Source organism: Mustela erminea, chromosome 10 (genome assembly GCF_009829155.1).
Source record: "Mustela erminea isolate mMusErm1 chromosome 10, mMusErm1.Pri, whole genome shotgun sequence".
NCBI lineage: Eukaryota > Metazoa > Chordata > Mammalia > Carnivora > Mustelidae > Mustela > Mustela erminea.
In genome coordinates this window covers 2,293,473-2,310,455 of record NC_045623.1, presented here as the reverse complement: position 1 = coordinate 2,310,455, position 16,983 = coordinate 2,293,473, and the positions used below count along the sequence as shown (strand labels likewise).

Sequence of the window (16,983 nt, the reverse complement as noted above, 5' to 3'; positions counted from 1 at the left end):
GAAGCCTCTAATTGGCTGTTTAATTCTCAGCAGGTGCAGTCTCAATTAACAACGTCTGATTTCCCTGGCTCCTATTGGGTGACGTGGTGGCCGGCTTTGAAGTCCATCCGGGTAATTGGGTATCGGCACGCAGCGGCCCCGTCGTTCAGGGGCAGCCCGCGGAAGGATTGGCTGTGGCGAGGCAGGCGATTGGTCGGACTGCGATCCGGGCGTTGATTGGTGCAGGCGGGCTGCGGGGCGGGGAAGAGGCGGCTGAAGCGAGGCAGGCGGGGCTCGAGTTGCTGTGCGAGAGGGAGGAGGTGACCGCCGCTGGGGCTAGGTGCGAGGCGGAGCGCGAGACGGCTGACTGGAGGAGCGGTAAAGGCTGGGACCGGACGCGGAAACTTAGGGGACGCGAGAGGCCGGGCCGGGGGCAACAAGCAGGCGGGACTATGGGGCTGAGAGAAGGGAGGCGTCCGGAGGGTATGGGGCAGCCGAACGGCGGGCTACCAACCGAATCCGGAGGACATGCTCTGGTCCCACAACGGACCCGGGGCCGGAGTGTTTGCCCCAAGCTACTTTGGACTCCTCGAGAGATCTTTTTTGAGACTGAGAACCGCCATCACTTTGCCTTTTATTTTCTCCAGCTTTTTCTTTAATTATTCTAATAGGATGACTATTCAGTCAGTCGTCTGAATAGTAAATTGGAGTTTTTGTTTTCCCAGTTTCCCTTCTTGAGGTTTTGTCTGAAGATTCCCCGTCAAAGCTACGTTTTTACTCTATTCTCACTCTGAACGGGTTGACTTTCTTCACTCATTGGTTAAAAATAAATGTAACAAGGATGAGAATATTGAACAAGCTGCTTCAATTCAACAGGCCTGTCACTATGTTTTGGCTACTTTGTAGGTTCTGGTTATTTGGAGATAAGGGAGTGAGAGATTTCTTGCCCCATGGAGCTTACGATGATTTGACTCCTAACGATGTTTTTGAAATAACATAAAAGTAAGCCTTATTTATGCATATCAAATAGCAACTGTTTCATATAAATATCAAGAAATTTCAAAATTGGTTTTTACTGAAAACTATTATCTGCTTCTCTCACCTTGAAATGATCCACGTGTCTCCTCTTTACTCAGTTTCCCCTAGAATGATGGTCTTAAATGCCAACCTCCTTTTCACATTCAATTTGAAGTAATAAAATTAAATACAAGTTGGCATTCAGTACTATACAGTTATGTCCCTGTTGCTGTAATATTTCCCACTTATTTTAAAAGAGAAACCATATGAAATTATATACATATTATAGTAAAATCATACTTGATTAATCAAGTAGATATGCATTCTTTGAGACCTAAGGTAGCTCCACAGACTTCATTTGTAATATGTGAAAAGGAGTTAAGTGAAATTTTGCTTTCATTCAAATAGAATATTTGAATAAATAATAAATTTATCCTCGTCATGGACATTCACCTTCCCACCACATTTCGTCCACCACCAAATCATTAATATTGTGTCTCAGACACCATCTACTGGATGTTCAAATGAGAAACCTGATAGCTAGCTCTTTGGCTCACCCTTGAACCTTTCCATGAATCAATTGTTAGATCTAATGTGTATTCTACCTACTAAAACTCTCCTCTCCATCTCCATCACTGGCACCTGAACTATCCTCTGAATTTGTCTTCCTACCCCACACTTGCTACCTTCCATTCTTGTCAGTACAGACCCAGCCATTAGTAAAGAATTACAAGCAATGCTATGTGTTATGAAGTGATATTTGGAGTACTATGGAAGCCCATAGTGATGAAACCCAACCAAGCATGAGAAGTTGGGATTGGGGGGTGGGGGGTGGGGGGCATTGGCAGCAGAGCAGGAGGAATATCAGATTTTTTTTTGCCTTGATCCTTACAGTTTCTGAACTGGGGTGAAAATTCTGTTCGTTTTTTTTCTCCTTAAAGAGGTGCCTTTGTGACTGGTCTTCAAACCACAGTGCATACCGCATTGTATGGAAATGACTAATTAGCTGTGTAACCTTAGGGAAATCCCTGTATTTCCCTGTGCTTCAGTTTCCCCAGTTGGAACATTATTAGTGGAATCAGATCATTTCTTTGGTCCTCCCAATTCTAAAACTCTATGGTTTCTTAGGCATGAATTATGGCCAGAAATGTGTTAAAAGGCAGACAGCATTAGAGCATGGATTCAGTTACCACTCTTGTTCACAGACCTAGATTTGTTTCCCAAAACCTTTAACACCTACAGACTCTTGCCTGTCGAGATAAGACCTTCCTTGCCAGTTAGGAAGCCCCATGAAATCAGCTACTAAGTCTGTCTGGACTGCTGTATCCTCTAGGGCCAATCACATAATGGATACTAAATATTTATTGGTTTGGGTGCAGAAAAATTATTTTTATTTTAAAGAGTTTTCAACTCTGCCATCTAAAAAATCGTTTAAGTTCTAGCTCCCCCCAGCTGTTGCTTTGTTTGTTTTTTGTTTTTGTTTTTGTTTTTTTTAGATTTTATTTATTTGACAGAGAAAGCAAGCACACAAACAGGGAACAGCAGAGAGGGAAAAGCAGCCCCCTGCCTCCACTGAGCAGGGAGCCCCAGTGCAGGGCTAAATCCCAGGACCCTGGGATCAAGACCTGAGTGGAAGGCAATCACCTAACCAACTGAGCTACCCAGGTGTCCCCAGCTGTTGCTTTAACCAAGAATTTATAATGTCTTTGCATTGTCTGTAGCTAGTTGTTTTGGTGTTTTATCCTTCCTCCCAGATTGTATTTCAGGGTGAGAATTCTTATTCCTCCTTGTGTTCCCAGCATATTCAGCCCATAACAAAGAGCATTATTTAAATGAGGCACTATAATAGGAAGATGAGCTTTGGACTTTAGAGACCATATAAAAAAATATATGAAGTAACCACTAGATAAAAGAAGTGAACTCTCTTCTGAATACCCAGAATAAAAAATAAGAAAAAAGTGGTTTGAGGTTCAAAAATTCAAGACTTTAAGCAGAAGTCTTTATGGGACAGAGCTTATTTCCTTTCCTTTGGTATATGCAAACATGATACCACCCAAAGTTTCACAGAAATCAGTGAAAGGTTTTATTTACAGCCTAGAAAAAAGAGAAACTGATTTTTTTTTAATCCAGTTAGGAAAGGAACCTCGTAACTCTAACACACATTAAACTCAAGCCTTTTCTTCCTACCTACTAAAAAAGAAAAAAAAAGAAAGCAGCCACATTTCTCCATGTGTATACTAAATCTCCAAAAGTGATATACTATATATATTGGATCTTCTTACTAAATAACAAATTGTCTGAAATAACAAGAAACTTGAAAAGCGTCCCTCACCCAGGTAATGAAATGTTTTCTCTTTTGGGCCTTAGTGGGCAAGACAGTGAATAAAATTTGTTTAAAACTATCATCTAAAAACATAAGTTTTAAAAATATAGACAAACTTCTGGTGGTTCTGTAAAGAACTTTATTCATTTTTGCTGGTCAGTAAAGCTCTAGAGACCAGATGCAAAATTTAGTCTTCTGTCTGAATATAGTAAGAAATCCACCTGCAGTCTTACCATGATTTTTATCTGCTTCTTGGAATGAGTTTTGTTGTTTTTTTTTTTTTTAACTAAGATTTTATTTATTAGAGAGCGTGGGGGATGGGGGCCAGGAAGGAGCAGAAGGAGAGGAAGACTCAGGGCTCAATTCCAGTACCTCTCTGAGATCATAACCTGAGCTGAAGGCAGACACTTAGCCAACTGAGCCTCCCAAGTGTCCCTGGAATGAGTTATCTGTGCTAGGTCTCTTCTTTTCCTTCATCACCCTTCCTGAAAGGCTTTTAGGGAAAGCACTTTTTTTTTTTTCTTTCTGCCTCAGGAAAAGCATTTAGAATCAAAGTTTTATTCCTGAATAGGTCCTATGTTAATGAGTACGTTTTTAGCCTTCCTACAACCAGTTTTTCTTAAAGGTTAAAAAAAAATGTTTTTCTTGGATATCAAATCATCTGGGTAAACTTTTGTACCTGGAGGCAAATCATAGCATAAATTATATTTTCTCATTCATTTTAAAGCAAATTTTGGTAAAAGCTACACTGTTTTATTCTACTAGATTGTACTATCTGAAAGTAGACACTGTCTTTTTTTTTTTTTACCAGCTACAGTGTTTTCCACTAGTGTTAATTTTGAATTTCCTAAATAAAAACACCAAGTACTGTTCTGCTCGGTTTATGTAAAAAAAAAAAAAGGAGAGAGGGGCTCCTAAAGTCACTGTGTAAGGTTTGTAATATCCAAATAATAACCCAGACTCTGGGTAAGAGGTAACCTTTCTAAGAAGGTATATTCCTCTATAAAATTGGGGTTAACATTTCCTACCTTACAGGATTACATGAAGATAACTAAAATAATGGAGGTAAAGTGCCTGGTAGCAGAGTAGCTACTCAGTACATTTATCTTTTCATCCTTAATGTCACAATAACACCTAACCTAGAAGTGTTGAATAGATGTGGTTGACCTAGCCTGCTTGAAGCCATTCTCCAGGACACAGGCATAACAGATACACAGTTGCATACAGTGTGAGCAGATGCTATCATGGAAGTCTCATTCATAGGGCAGCAGGAGCTAAGGAGAAACTCACCCTAAATCAGCCAGGGGAAATCACACTGGCCTCAGCAGAAGTGTAGCAATAGAGCTGAGATGTGAGGAAGGAGTAGGATTTTGCCAGGGAGACCAACAGCTAAGGAGTATGACCAGGAAGACAGAAGGGACACAGGAAAGCACGTCCTGTTCCCCTGATAGCAGTGGGCTTCAAGTATAAGGTTGTGAAAGCAGTAGGCAAGCAGATTATAAAGACCCTTTCATGCCATTAATGATTTTTCACATGGGCAACAGAGTTGCTCAAGAAGTTTATTTATTCAGCAAATGTTTATTGACTGGCTACAGTGTGCACTGAGGAACAAAACAAAAATTCCTGCCCATGAGGTCTTCATTTTGATTTTAACCCCAATGGGTTTTGAGAAGGAAGAAGAGCAGTACTTTTATGAGAGCCTTCAGTGCCAGTGCCCAATGGGGTTAAAATCAAAATGAAGACCTCATGGGTTAATATAATGATTTGGGCTTATAATCATAGTGAGATTGAAAACCACTGGGAGGTTTGGAGTGGCTGAGTAATGTTATTTGACTTCAGCTGTTGAGAATAAACTGAATGGACAATGGCAAATTCTGGGGTATAATTGATTGCAATGATCAAGGCAAGAGATAATGATGGTTTAGGGAAGATGGTCATCTTAGGAACGGACAGATAAAAAGTGGTCAAATTCTGGATAATTTGAAGGTAGAATGAATAGGATTTGCTGACAGACTAAAGGTGCTATTTGAGGGAGAGGATGAGTAAGATTTTTACCTGAGGAACTAAAAAAATGGACTTGCCATTTACTGAGTCAGCTAAGACTGCAGGCAGGGGGTGAGATCAGGAGCTCAGTGTGGTACCTGTTAAGTTTGAGGGGCCTATTAGATCTCTAACAGAGAGGTCTCCTAGGCAGTTGGGTATACAAACCTGATGTTCAGGAGAATGACCCTAAATGGATGGATGAATTTGGGAGCTATTAGCATACAGATGGGATTTAAAGCCAAACTATGAATCAAACTCTGTGAGATCACTAAGAAAGTGAGATAGAACCCACAAGAGGGCAAAGGACAGAGGCCTGGGGGCAGTGTGGTTTTAAGAGATTACCAGTGCCAGAGAAGGAAACGGACTGATGGGTCAGCCAGAAAGGGGGAAGGAAAACCAGAAGAGTGCTGCTGTGGAAGCCAAGTGAAGAAAGGGTCTCAGAGCAGGAGGAGTTCCCAGTTGTGCCAGATATGAAGGCGAGGGCAGGTAGAGTGAAGACAGAGAATTGACCATTGGACTTAGCCATGTGAAGTCACTGGTGACCTTGGCAAGAACAGTGGGAGTAGATTCAAGAAGAGAAATTGAGCACTGAAGTATTGGCACTTGTGAGTTTTCCTGTGAAAGGGGGGAAAGAAATGAGAAGAATCTGGAGGAGTAAGTGGAATCAAGAAAGGTTTTTTTTTTTAAAGATTTATTTATTTATTTGACAGAGATCACAAGTAGGCAGAGAGGCAGACAGAGAGAGAGGAGGAAGTGGGCTCCCTGCTGAGCAGAGAGCCCGATGTGGGGCTCGATCCCAGGACCCTGGGATCATGACCTGAGCCGAAAGCAGAGGCTTTAACCCACTGAGCCACCCAGGCACCCCAAGAAAGGTTTTCTTTAAGAAACAAGAAACCGGGCGCCTGGGTGGCTCAGTGGGTTAAGCCGCTGCCTTCGGCTCAGGTCATGATCTCAGGGTCCTGGGATTGAGTCCCGCATCGGGCTCTCTGCTTGGCAGGGAGCCTGCTTCCCTCTCTCTCTCTGCCTACCTCTCCATCTACTTGTGATTTCTCTCTGTCAAATAAATAAATAAAATCTTTAAAAAAAAAAAAAAAAGAAAGAAACAAGAAACCGTGGTGTGTTTGTTGACGGAAAGAGGAAGATCCAGGAGACAGGAAAACATTAAGAATGCATGAGAAAGAAGGAGAGCAATACTTTTATGAGAGCCTTCAGTGCCAGGAGAAGAGACAGTTCATCCATGGCCACAGGAGGTAGGTATTTGGGCATAGATAGAGGTAGGTGTTAAGTGTGATAGAGCTCAGTTAATATCTTCTCTGAATGCTGTGCTTTCTCGGTCGCATAGGAGGTTAAGACATCAGTTGAGAGCGTGGATGGAGGAGGTGCTAGAGACTTGAGAAGAGACAATGTGAGTTGTCTGGGAGGGTGTGAGAGGTTATGGAATAAGAAAATACAGTGATGATGTTAAGGTTAGCTTGGCAGAGGGGCGCCGGTGGCTCAGTCGCTTAAGTGTCTGCCTTCGGATCAAAGAAAGACAATTATCGTATGATCTCACTGATGTGAAGAATTTGAGAAACAAGACAGAGGATCATAGGGGGAGAGGAAAAAATGAAACAAGATGAAACCAGAGAGGGAGACAAACCACAAGAGATTCTCAATCTCTGGAAACAAACTGAGGGTTGCTGGAGGGGAGGGTGGTAGAAGGGATGGTGTGGCTGGGGGATGGACACTGGGGAGGGTATGTGCTATGGTGAGTGCTGTGAATTGTGTTAACATTGATGATTCACAGACCTGTACCTGTGAAACAAATAATACATTATATGTTAATTTTTTTTAAAAAAAGGTGTCTGCCTTTAGCTCAGCTCAGGATCCCAAGGCCAGGCATCTGGCTCCCTGCTCAGAGGGAAGTTTGTTTTAACCCTCTCCCTCTGCCTGCTTGTGCTCGCTCCCTCTCTTGCTCTCAAATAAACAAAATCTTAAAAATTAGCTTGGCAGGGACACCTGGATGGCTCAGTCGGTTGGGCATTTGCCTTTGGCTCAGGTCATGAATCCGGGGTCCTGGGATCAGGCTCCCCAAACTCAGCGGGGAGCCTACTTCTCCCTCTGCCTGCTGCTCTCCCTGCTTGTGCTCACTTGCTCTTTCTCTCTCTCTGACAAATAAATAAAATCTTTAAAAAAAATTAGCTTGGCAGCAAAATGAAGATACAGTGACAAAGAGCAGCAAGGCTAGTGGTCTGAATGAGATTTGATGAGCTTCTGAATCAGTCAGGGGCAGTGTTGTTAGAGTCATTAGCATATAGGTAGTAGTTGAAGGTGCAGGTGTGGATGAAATTGCCCCAAGACAGCAGAGTAACAGTAGCAGTGGATAGAGGCCACGGAGAGATAGGCCCAAAACTACAAAGGCACTTCCAGGGAAAGAGGAGGAGAAACCCAAATACAGAAGGTGCAGAGGTGAGAGTAGATAGGTCTTCTACATGCCAGCTAGTTTGTCTGGGAAGTTGTAGTTTTGGTGAAGGAACAGGGCAGACCTCCTTTCAGTGTTAGCCGAGGAATAAATAGAAATCAGTAGAGGTAAAGAAGTAGAAGGAGCAGAGCCTAAAACTAGGGCTGAAGGGGCACCTGGGTGGCTCCGTTGGTTAAGCATCTGCCTTTAGCTCAGGTCATGATCCCGGAGTCCCAGGGTCGAGCCCCTTGTCAGGCTCGCCACTCAGCAGGGAATCTGTTTCTCCCTCTGCCCTTCCCCCTGCTCATGCATTCGCTCTTTCTCTCTGTCAAATAAATAAATAAAATATTTAAAAATAAGTAAATGAAGGGGCGCCTGGGTGGCTCAGTGGGTTAAAGCCTCTGCCTTCGGCTCAGGTCATGATCCCGGGATCCTGGGATCGAGCCCCACATCAGGCTCTCTGCTCAGCAGGGAGCCTGCTTCCCTTCCTCTCTCTCTGCCTGCCTCTCTGCCTACTTGTGATCTCTGTCAAATAAATAAAAAAATCTTAAAAAAAAAAAAAAAAAGTAAATAAAACTAGGCCTGGAAAGCCATTCTTGCAGAGACAACAGCTTCTGGAAAGGCCTAAAGGCATGGAAGGGCACAGATAAGCAATTTTAAGTAGTCTGATGTGAAATCTAAAGATATATTTTTGTACTGTTTTATTCATTTAACAATTTTTTTGTTCTTCCATCTTATAAAATTTTGACCAATGTATGGTTTTCCTTGGGAGGGTATGGGGAATGAAGTTTGCCTCTTTATGTATGTTGCTTAGCAACTTAGAAAAAATACCCTGAGACCTTTTACATGAAATAGATTTGGTGGGGGGTGGGGGAGATTTTGAGACTGCTTAAGCTTTTAATATGGAAAGGTTGATAGTCGTATTCTTTTTAATAATACTGTAATATGTTTCCGTGCCTCTCTGCCAGTCATAAAGGTACAGGATGAAAGCTTCTTCTTTTCCCTCATTTACTTATTTCAGGATGTAAGTCTGAATACAACAGAAAATGTCCACTGAACGAACTTCTTGGACAAGTTTGTCCACTATTCAGAAAATAGCACTGGGCCTCGGGATCCCAGCCAGTGCAACGGTTGCCTATATCCTATACCGCAGATACAGGGAAAGCAGAGGTACGTGAACCCCACAGCTGTGCATATGGCAATGTTCAGAACGTGCTCTGGCCTTGTTAAATTAAAATGAAAATTCTCCTTGCTGGACTGGGTATGTCTGTTGGGATGTAATTGGCTTTCTGTGAGGGGTCTTTGAAACTATTTTGTTTCTTCTTTTCTATGCCCTTAATGTGCAGCTAGTCTATGAAATGATAAATTCATTTTATAATTCTCTTGATTTGTTCCGTTCAACAGCAGCACCACAATGGGTTCTTTTTCATCTTTTTTTTTTTTTTAACATCTATACTCTTTATCTTTTTTATATGCTTCTTGTATTTAGTTGTTAGAAAGCTAACCATGGGGGGCGCCTGGGTGGCTCAGTGGGTTAAGCCGCTGCCTTCGGCTCGGGTCATGATCTCGGGGTCCTGGCATCGAGTCCCGCATCGGGCTCTCTGCTCGGCAGGGAGCCTGCTTCCCTCTCTCTCTCTCTCTCTCTCTGCCAGCCTCTCTACCTACCTGTGATCTCTCTCTGTCAGATAAATAAAAAATAAAATCTTTTAAAAAAAAAAAAAAAAAAAAAGAAAGCTAACCATGGGATCCAGTTTACCCATAGGCTGGACCTAGAGAAAGGATTTAGGTACAAATGGAAGTTCTGAGCCCAGTGAACTCCTTGGGCAACTTTAAAATCTTTACTCTTTTAAATATTTTATTTATTTATTTGACAGAGTCAGAGTGAGAGAGGAAACACAAGCAGGGGGAGTGGGAGCAGGAGCAGGAGGCTTCTTGCTGAGCAGGGAGCCTGATGTGGGACTCAATCCCAGGATCCCGGGATCATGACCTGAGCCAAAGGCAGACACTTAATGACTGAGCTACCCAAGTGCCCCAACCTTCAATCTTCTCCAGGAGTCATCTCCTGGGAGATCCAGTTTACACAAAATCCAGCACCCCTTCCTTGCAGATCCAAATTTGAAGTAGTATCCCAGAGATAATGTTCTGGTCTTCTGGACCCTCTCATCCTACTCCGATGCTACTTCTTGTCATTATGGTTGAGATTCTGGGTCTATCTCGTGGATAGTTCTCTTTGACGGCTAGATTTATGGGAGGGCTGGGGTACCTTGGATGCTATCTAAGTCTGATCTGATGAGCCATGATCTGTGCAGAAGAGCGGTTGACGTTTGTTGGGGAGGACGACATTGAGATAGAGATGCGAGTTCCCCAGGAGGCTGTGAAGCTCATCATTGGCCGGCAAGGAGCCAATATTAAACAGGTAAGTGGCAAACGGGCAGTTGGCTTCCCCAGGGATTGATTCTGCTTAATCTTGCTTCCCTCCTCTGCCCCCATCCCATACTATGTATGTCTTCGAAAGAAAAAAATACAGGAACTTTTAGCTAACTATGCTGTTTTCTTTCTAGAGAGTTGTACTTCTCCCTAGAGAATAAATGACTCAGCTTGAAATGGGCACTTTTGATTGCATGATTCTCAACTTGGTATAGCTTGAACCATTCCTTTCTACTATGGAATTAATGAGCTCTTGTTAATTGTTAGTAAATGTTGAGTTGCTATTTAATTCTTCTGTTGTTTATTTGGAATATCAAAAAAACCCAAATATTTGATTGTCTGATCAAAAAGAAAAAAATTAGGGGGAAAAAGGGTTCTAAACACTAAGAGAAACTGTTTTGAATCAACTGCTAGTTGAGGTTAGCTTTGTCACTAATCTCCTTTCATAACTACAGGTAATTGAGGACTGTTTATACCATCCTAATTTAGCTGATTACTTCCAGTTCCATCTGCCTCCATGGTTAGGTTGAGAGTGTACCTTGCTGACCCGAATGGGAGCTATTCTAGAGTGTACTGCCATATATCCTTTTCTCTGCAGCTGCGGAAACAGACAGGTGCTCGGATTGATGTGGACACAGAGGATGTAGGCGATGAACGGGTGCTGCTTATCAGTGGGTTTCCTGTTCAGGTGTGCAAGGCCAAAGCAGCCATCCATCAGATCCTGACAGAGAATACCCCCGTGTCTGAGCAGCTCTCAGTTCCCCAGAGATCCGTGGGCAGGATCATAGGTACCACTGGACAGCTTCCTCTGTTGTTCCCTTTTTTCTTCACCTTTGCCTTCTTTCACACCTTCCCAAGGGTTTTTCCTGGCCTATCTCCCTTCACCTTGGTGGGGGGGTGGGGAGACAGGAATATTGAGACCAGAGCTTTACTTTTTTTATAGAACCAGTGGTAAAGCAAACCCATTACCTCAAGAAGTTTTATGATCTGATCCTTACAAGTAGGTTCCAGAAGGGTTCAGGTAAATGTGTTTACCTCATAACAGATATTTAAAAGAAAGCTAATCCTGCTCATGTTATCCCAGATCTTTCAAGATAGTGCTCTTCTAGAGAGCATCTGTTATGCCTTCCCCAAGAGCATTCCTTATGCTGCTATTAGAGGTAGAGAAATGTCCATCATTGGCCCAGTGTTTCACAGTGTGGGATATCTTCTGAAGTGCAGGTGTAAAGTATGCTGAATGGTCAAAAAATGGAAATGACATGAACTTATACTAATCAAGAGTTTAAGCAGAAAGAGAAGACTGTGCCTAGTTCCCTTCTCACAGTAAGGATTGCAGTAGCCTCTGCTTTCTGTTCAGTATCTTACATTCTGTTCACTTGGTACATAGAACTGACTCTTCTCTCCCAGTATATACAAAATAGTGATTTCTGTAATAGTTAAGTTTGGCCAGGAGGAAAGGACAGGTTTTTACATTTTTTCAATGCAGGGAGAGGTGGGGAGACTATTCGTTCAATCTGTAAGGCCTCTGGAGCCAAAATTACCTGTGACAAAGAATCAGAGGGGACATTGCTACTATCAAGGCTTATAAAAATCTCAGGAACGCAGAAGGAAGTGGCAGCAGCTAAGGCAAGTAGCTAATAGATTTGAATTGTGTCTAAGAATGAGAACCCTTTATTCTGTCCTGGGTGAAAATATCTGGCCACAGAGATCTCATCTCTTACCACAGCATTTGATACTGGAGAAAGTTTCAGAAGATGAAGAACTTCGGAAGAGAATTGCACATTCTGCAGAAACCAGAGTCCCACGCAAGCAGCCAATCAGTGTGAGAAGAGAGGAAGTGGCAGAGTCTGGTGGAGCTGGCGAGCCAGCTTTGTGGAAAAACGCTGGTACTGGCACGGTGCCAGAGCCAGCAACCCTACCAGGATCTCCTCCCCGAAAAGGAGGCGGTGATGTGGCTGTTGTAGGGCCAGAAAGTGCTTGGGAGAAACCTAATGGTGACAGCTTTCAGAAATCTGGAGCTCAGACCAGTCCAGAGATGTCCATGTTTGAAAGTATGTAACAAAGTGGGAACCCATTTGCCATATAGAACATAGAAATACTGGCTTAGATAACCCAAAATAGGAAGTAGTAAAAACAATTTGTTTTTTGGATTGCATTTAGAAGTCTCTTCACAGATATACTTTTATGTGGTAATATTTCACTTGAGGTTAGTACTAAACATAAATAATAATTTTCTGAACACAGACACGTTAGTGATGGAGAATGATATAGAAATATGCTAGTTCACAGGGCCCCTGACTGGCTCAGTCAGTAGAGCGTGTGACTCTTGATCTCAGGGTTGTTGGTTTGAGCCCCATATTAGGTAGAAAGATTACTTAAAAATAAAATCTTAGCATGGAGCACTGGGTGTGGTGAAAAAATAATACTGTTATGCTGGAAATAAATAAACTAATAAAAAAATAAAATCTTAAAATATGCTAGTTCACAGGAAACTAGTACTACTGAATATATCAAATAATTGAATTTACATGATATTCTTTCACAGATTTATTAAATAAGTAAAATACTCAACCTGGTGTTTTTTGTTTTGTTTTGTTTTGTTTTGTTTTTGGCCTACCTCATTACTGTTTTTAAAAATCATCACCATTAAAAAGAATCATCACCAGTAAGAAGAATGAAAAGACAGTGAGCATTCTCTTCTGTGTATAGGTTGTGGGATGGGGGCAGGGAAGACCAGGGCCCCTAAGAGGTTCTCAGACTTGTCCAGGGTCACATAATGAGTCAGTGATAGAATGAGATTTAGAACAAGCCCACATCTTTCCACTGGTCCATGCTGCAGCTAGCATATGGAGGATTTACCTTTGTTGTAATTGGTGTCTGATTTGAATATATGGCAGATGACTAGGAGTGTAAACTCCGTGTATTACTCAGTTACATAGAAAGATCCACAAATCAATTTAGGATGTGTCTTCAGGCTGTTTTTGTGTGATTCATCCAGTTTTCCCTCCAGCCATTTTTTAAATGGTCAAAGCCCATTTGGTGTTTGTACCTTCACCTCTGAGACAGTCTCCCCATTTCAAACAGAGGTGATTCTCATATGGTCACCAGTTTAGAAAGTGAGGATTCTATAGCTTAACTTGTTTATCCCTGTGTTTAGTCCCCAGTCCTGACTTCAGTTTCCATGCCGATGAGTTCCTGGAAGTCTATGTCTCTGCCTCTGAACATCCCAACCACTTCTGGATCCAAATCATCGGCTCCCGCAGCCTGCAGCTGGATAAGCTTGTCAGTGAGATGACCCAGCACTATGAGAATAGTCTAGTGAGTGCCATAGGGATTGGGCTGGGTTTGATTTTTAAAAAGGGTGGGGGGGGGCTCTTTTTTCATTGTAGTGTGTTCTCTTTTCCTGGGAAGCAACTACTTGTTCTTCCTTTTGGCACTTTCCGCTTATCTGGTTTTTAGCCTGCCCATCCTAACTCTTCCCCATCCTGATCCTCACTCCCCTGTGCAGCCTGAAGACTTGACTGTGCATGTGGGAGACATTGTAGCAGCACCTTTACCTACAAATGGTTCCTGGTATCGAGCTCGAGTCCTTGGCACCTTGGAGAATGGGAACCTAGACCTTTACTTTGTTGACTTTGGAGATAATGGAGATTGCCCACTGAAGGACCTCCGGGCACTCAGGTCAGTATGGAGGCCATGGTGGAGTCCCAGTTGTTAACTCTGCCTTGGCCCATAGCTGGTGGTATGCTCATGGCACTCATGTAGGGGGATTGGGAAGAGAACTTGTTGACAGAGCAGATTATTATCTTCTCCAGCTGGGTTAATTGGTGATCTCTAGAAACAAGGACTGTAAGAGACCCTTCTGACACTGGGATTCTAATTTCAGTTTCTTTCACTTTAGGAGTGACTTCCTGAGCCTCCCATTTCAAGCAATAGAGTGTAGTCTGGCACGGATTGCCCCCTCAGGTAAATTGGTCACGTGGCCTATTGACCTTGCCTCCACATAGAAAAACTTTCATACAGCACATGGAAGGAATTCTCACATTCCCAAGCTTTGAGTTCTGGGGGCTCAGATGTCTTTCCTCCCCAGCAGTAGAAAGCAGCAAGCAGGCAGACATAGGTGCCTTGTGCAGTAGAAAGGGGTGGTTCCAATTTCCCTCCAGGGTGTAATCTCCCCCATCAGCAGGGATCCCTTCATAGGTTCTCCCTGCAATCTTTTACCAGGTGAACAGTGGGAAGAGGAAGCTTTGGATGAGTTTGACAGACTAACTCACTGTGCTGACTGGAAGCCCCTGGTGGCCAAGATCTCCAGCTATGTCCAGACTGGGATTTCAACTTGGCCCAAGATTTACTTGTATGATACTAGCAATGGGAAGGTATGACTGGGCTCCACTCGTTGCTCACTATCTCTTCAGTATATTTATGGTCTCATTTACTTTTTCTTTCCTAGAAATCCTTATCTGATACTACTCCTACCTCATAAGATCCTGCTTACTTCCCACTCAAGGAATGTCTTTGAAGTATCAATCCTAATCTAACTCTTCTGTCCTAGTTCCTCAGATATTCCTATCCCTAGAGAGAACATCATTCCCTTTTCATTTTTCTTCTCAGAAACTCGATATTGGGTTAGAATTAGTTCGTAAAGGATACGCAGTTGAGCTTCCAGAAGACGTGGAAGGAAGAAGAGCTGTCCCAGACATGTTGCACAATGTGGTGAGTGAGCCATTGTGGCTACGTGTAGGATGCTGCTTCGGGGCAGATCTGGTGCCTAGAGAGATGGGAGGGCTTCTAGTCCTGTGTGCATTCCATGGAGGGCTTTCCTAAGGAGTAGCTCCACAGGTTGCTCAAAGCAAGCACTGTGTCCCTCTTGGCAGCCAAACCCAACTGCCTTAACCACATCCCATGGGCATAAAGCTGGGATGGCCTCTCCTTTCCCACCAGCCAACACTACATTCTTCCTTTCTCTCGTCTTCATCCCTACAGGCCACAGAAACAGATGTGTCTCTTGACAGCATGCTCACTGGGACCAAGAAGAGCCCTGGAGAGATAGCAAATACCCTGTCCTGCCTCAGCTTATCAGGTACAGGCTGCATTTCCTCCCTAGAGCATCTTTTGAAGTTACTGTTTTTCACTTGGTCTCTCCAAACCGGGGGTGATGTGAAATCTGGGCTCTTAACCAAAAGCATCCTGAGAACCAAGTAGCCCATTTTCCCCTGAGTCTCAGTGGCCGTGCCTAACTTCCTCTCCATTCCTGCTACGCAGAAGCTGCCTCCATGTCTGGTGACGATAACCTGGACGATGACTACTTACTGTGAAGTTGGCTTCAGCCACCTTAGCTGCCTGCTTTACTGCGTGAGTACAGCTCTCCTCTGTCTGAAGCCACCAGAGAGTAACAAGGGTGACAACAGGGGCCTTGCCTTCTGCTCTCTTCCCTAGCCTGTCTGAACACTGCTCTGCAGCTGAGTTCCTGCAGCTTCACTCTCAGGTTGAGCCCTTTCAAGCTTTTTATGTCTCTGTGTTTTTGTGTCTTTGGCAGGTTTGGCACAGGATTTGGTACGTGGAAAGAGGAGCCTATGATAAAGAGATCTGTGCAGTCCTTCCTCTGTTACATACACGATCCTGGCTTGCTGCGGACTGAATGCCTTCTCTCCTTCTGTCGGACTACCAGAAAGAGTGCAGGGTAGAGGGAGACAAGTACACGTCCCCACTTCACCTGCCTGACCCCGTATTCTTCCAGAGTTTGCTTCCAGGTTGCTCAACATCTGGCTCACTGTTTTCTGCCAGGCATTGATCTATGCTTCTGCAAGGCTGTGTCCTTTTTGGGGCTGGGAAGCAGCCAGGGTTTGGTCACTGGAAGTGATGATTCTGCAGACTTCTGACTCACCTCATCAGGTGACTTTAGTTAAAGGTTTTTGAGTGGTGAACTCAAAGACTGCAGTTGAGTCAGAAGGCAGTTTCAGAAATCAGCAGAATTATTATTAAAAAAGCCTCAGGAAAGGGGAAGAGAACATTGCCTCCCAGCCTTAACTGCTGATATGTTATTAGAGATAGGTTTTTCCCTGTAAACTTTGGTTAAAATACAAGTAGACAAGGAGAGAGCGGCTCAGGAAATGTTCTGAAGTGCTAGTGTAGTATCTGTGTGTATACACACATTCATAGAGTGAAAGAGAACTTACATAGCTGTTTGAATCATTTGGGGGATTCTTTGCTGAATAAAGTTCTCACAAAATTATCTAAAACTAAATATTGGTTGAATCAGGTGGAAGCAGGCCTGTGGGTATCTTCTGAACCTAAACCTGGTAGAATTTGTCACGTGCCTCACAAGGATGGCCCATTTTTTAAACAAATGCCCTTCCCATGCACAGATCCTGTCCTTTCCCTGATCTGTCCTTTCCCTAAAGTTACTTTAGAATTAACCATTCACTAAGAACCAGACCAATTTAGGCTCAGATGGTATAAATAAGAACCACAAGGGTGTCTGGGTGGTGCAGTCAGTAAAGCATCTGACTCTTGATTTCAGCTCAGGTCAAAGCCCCGCCTCAGCCTTCTTGCTCAGCTGGGATTCTGCTTGAGATTCTCTCCCTCTGCCCCTCCCCCTACCACAATACACTGTTTGCCCTGCCCCACTCATATGCACGTGTACTCTCTCAAGTAAAATCTTTATAACAGAAAAGACCCTACCCAAACTAGATATTTGGAAGAAGAGGCCTAGGTTCTGGTGGATCTTCACCATGTGAACTTACTGTAAGACCTT

General features: G+C 43.4%; 1 protein-coding gene across 2 annotated transcripts; it reads left to right on the top strand.

Moving 5' to 3' along the window:
• Positions 1-146: 146 nt before the first annotated feature.
• Positions 147-16,461, top strand: TDRKH (tudor and KH domain containing). 2 transcript variants are annotated; one of them, XM_032361562.1, is made up of 14 exons: positions 148-357; positions 8,824-8,972; positions 10,112-10,218; positions 10,828-11,017; positions 11,716-11,855; positions 11,956-12,280; positions 13,387-13,547; positions 13,738-13,910; positions 14,131-14,195; positions 14,454-14,605; positions 14,841-14,942; positions 15,213-15,309; positions 15,492-15,581; positions 15,766-16,461. In XM_032361562.1, the coding sequence occupies exons 2-13, from the start codon at positions 8,849-8,851 to the stop codon at positions 15,542-15,544; spliced, it is 1,689 nt and encodes a 562-aa protein (XP_032217453.1). In that variant the 5' UTR covers positions 148-357; positions 8,824-8,848; the 3' UTR covers positions 15,545-15,581; positions 15,766-16,461. The 2 variants fall into 2 exon arrangements, with proteins under 2 accessions (XP_032217454.1, XP_032217453.1); XM_032361563.1 differs by lacking the exon at positions 15,492-15,581 and having other exon boundaries at positions 147-357.
• The last annotated feature ends 522 nt before the right edge of the window (positions 16,462-16,983 follow it).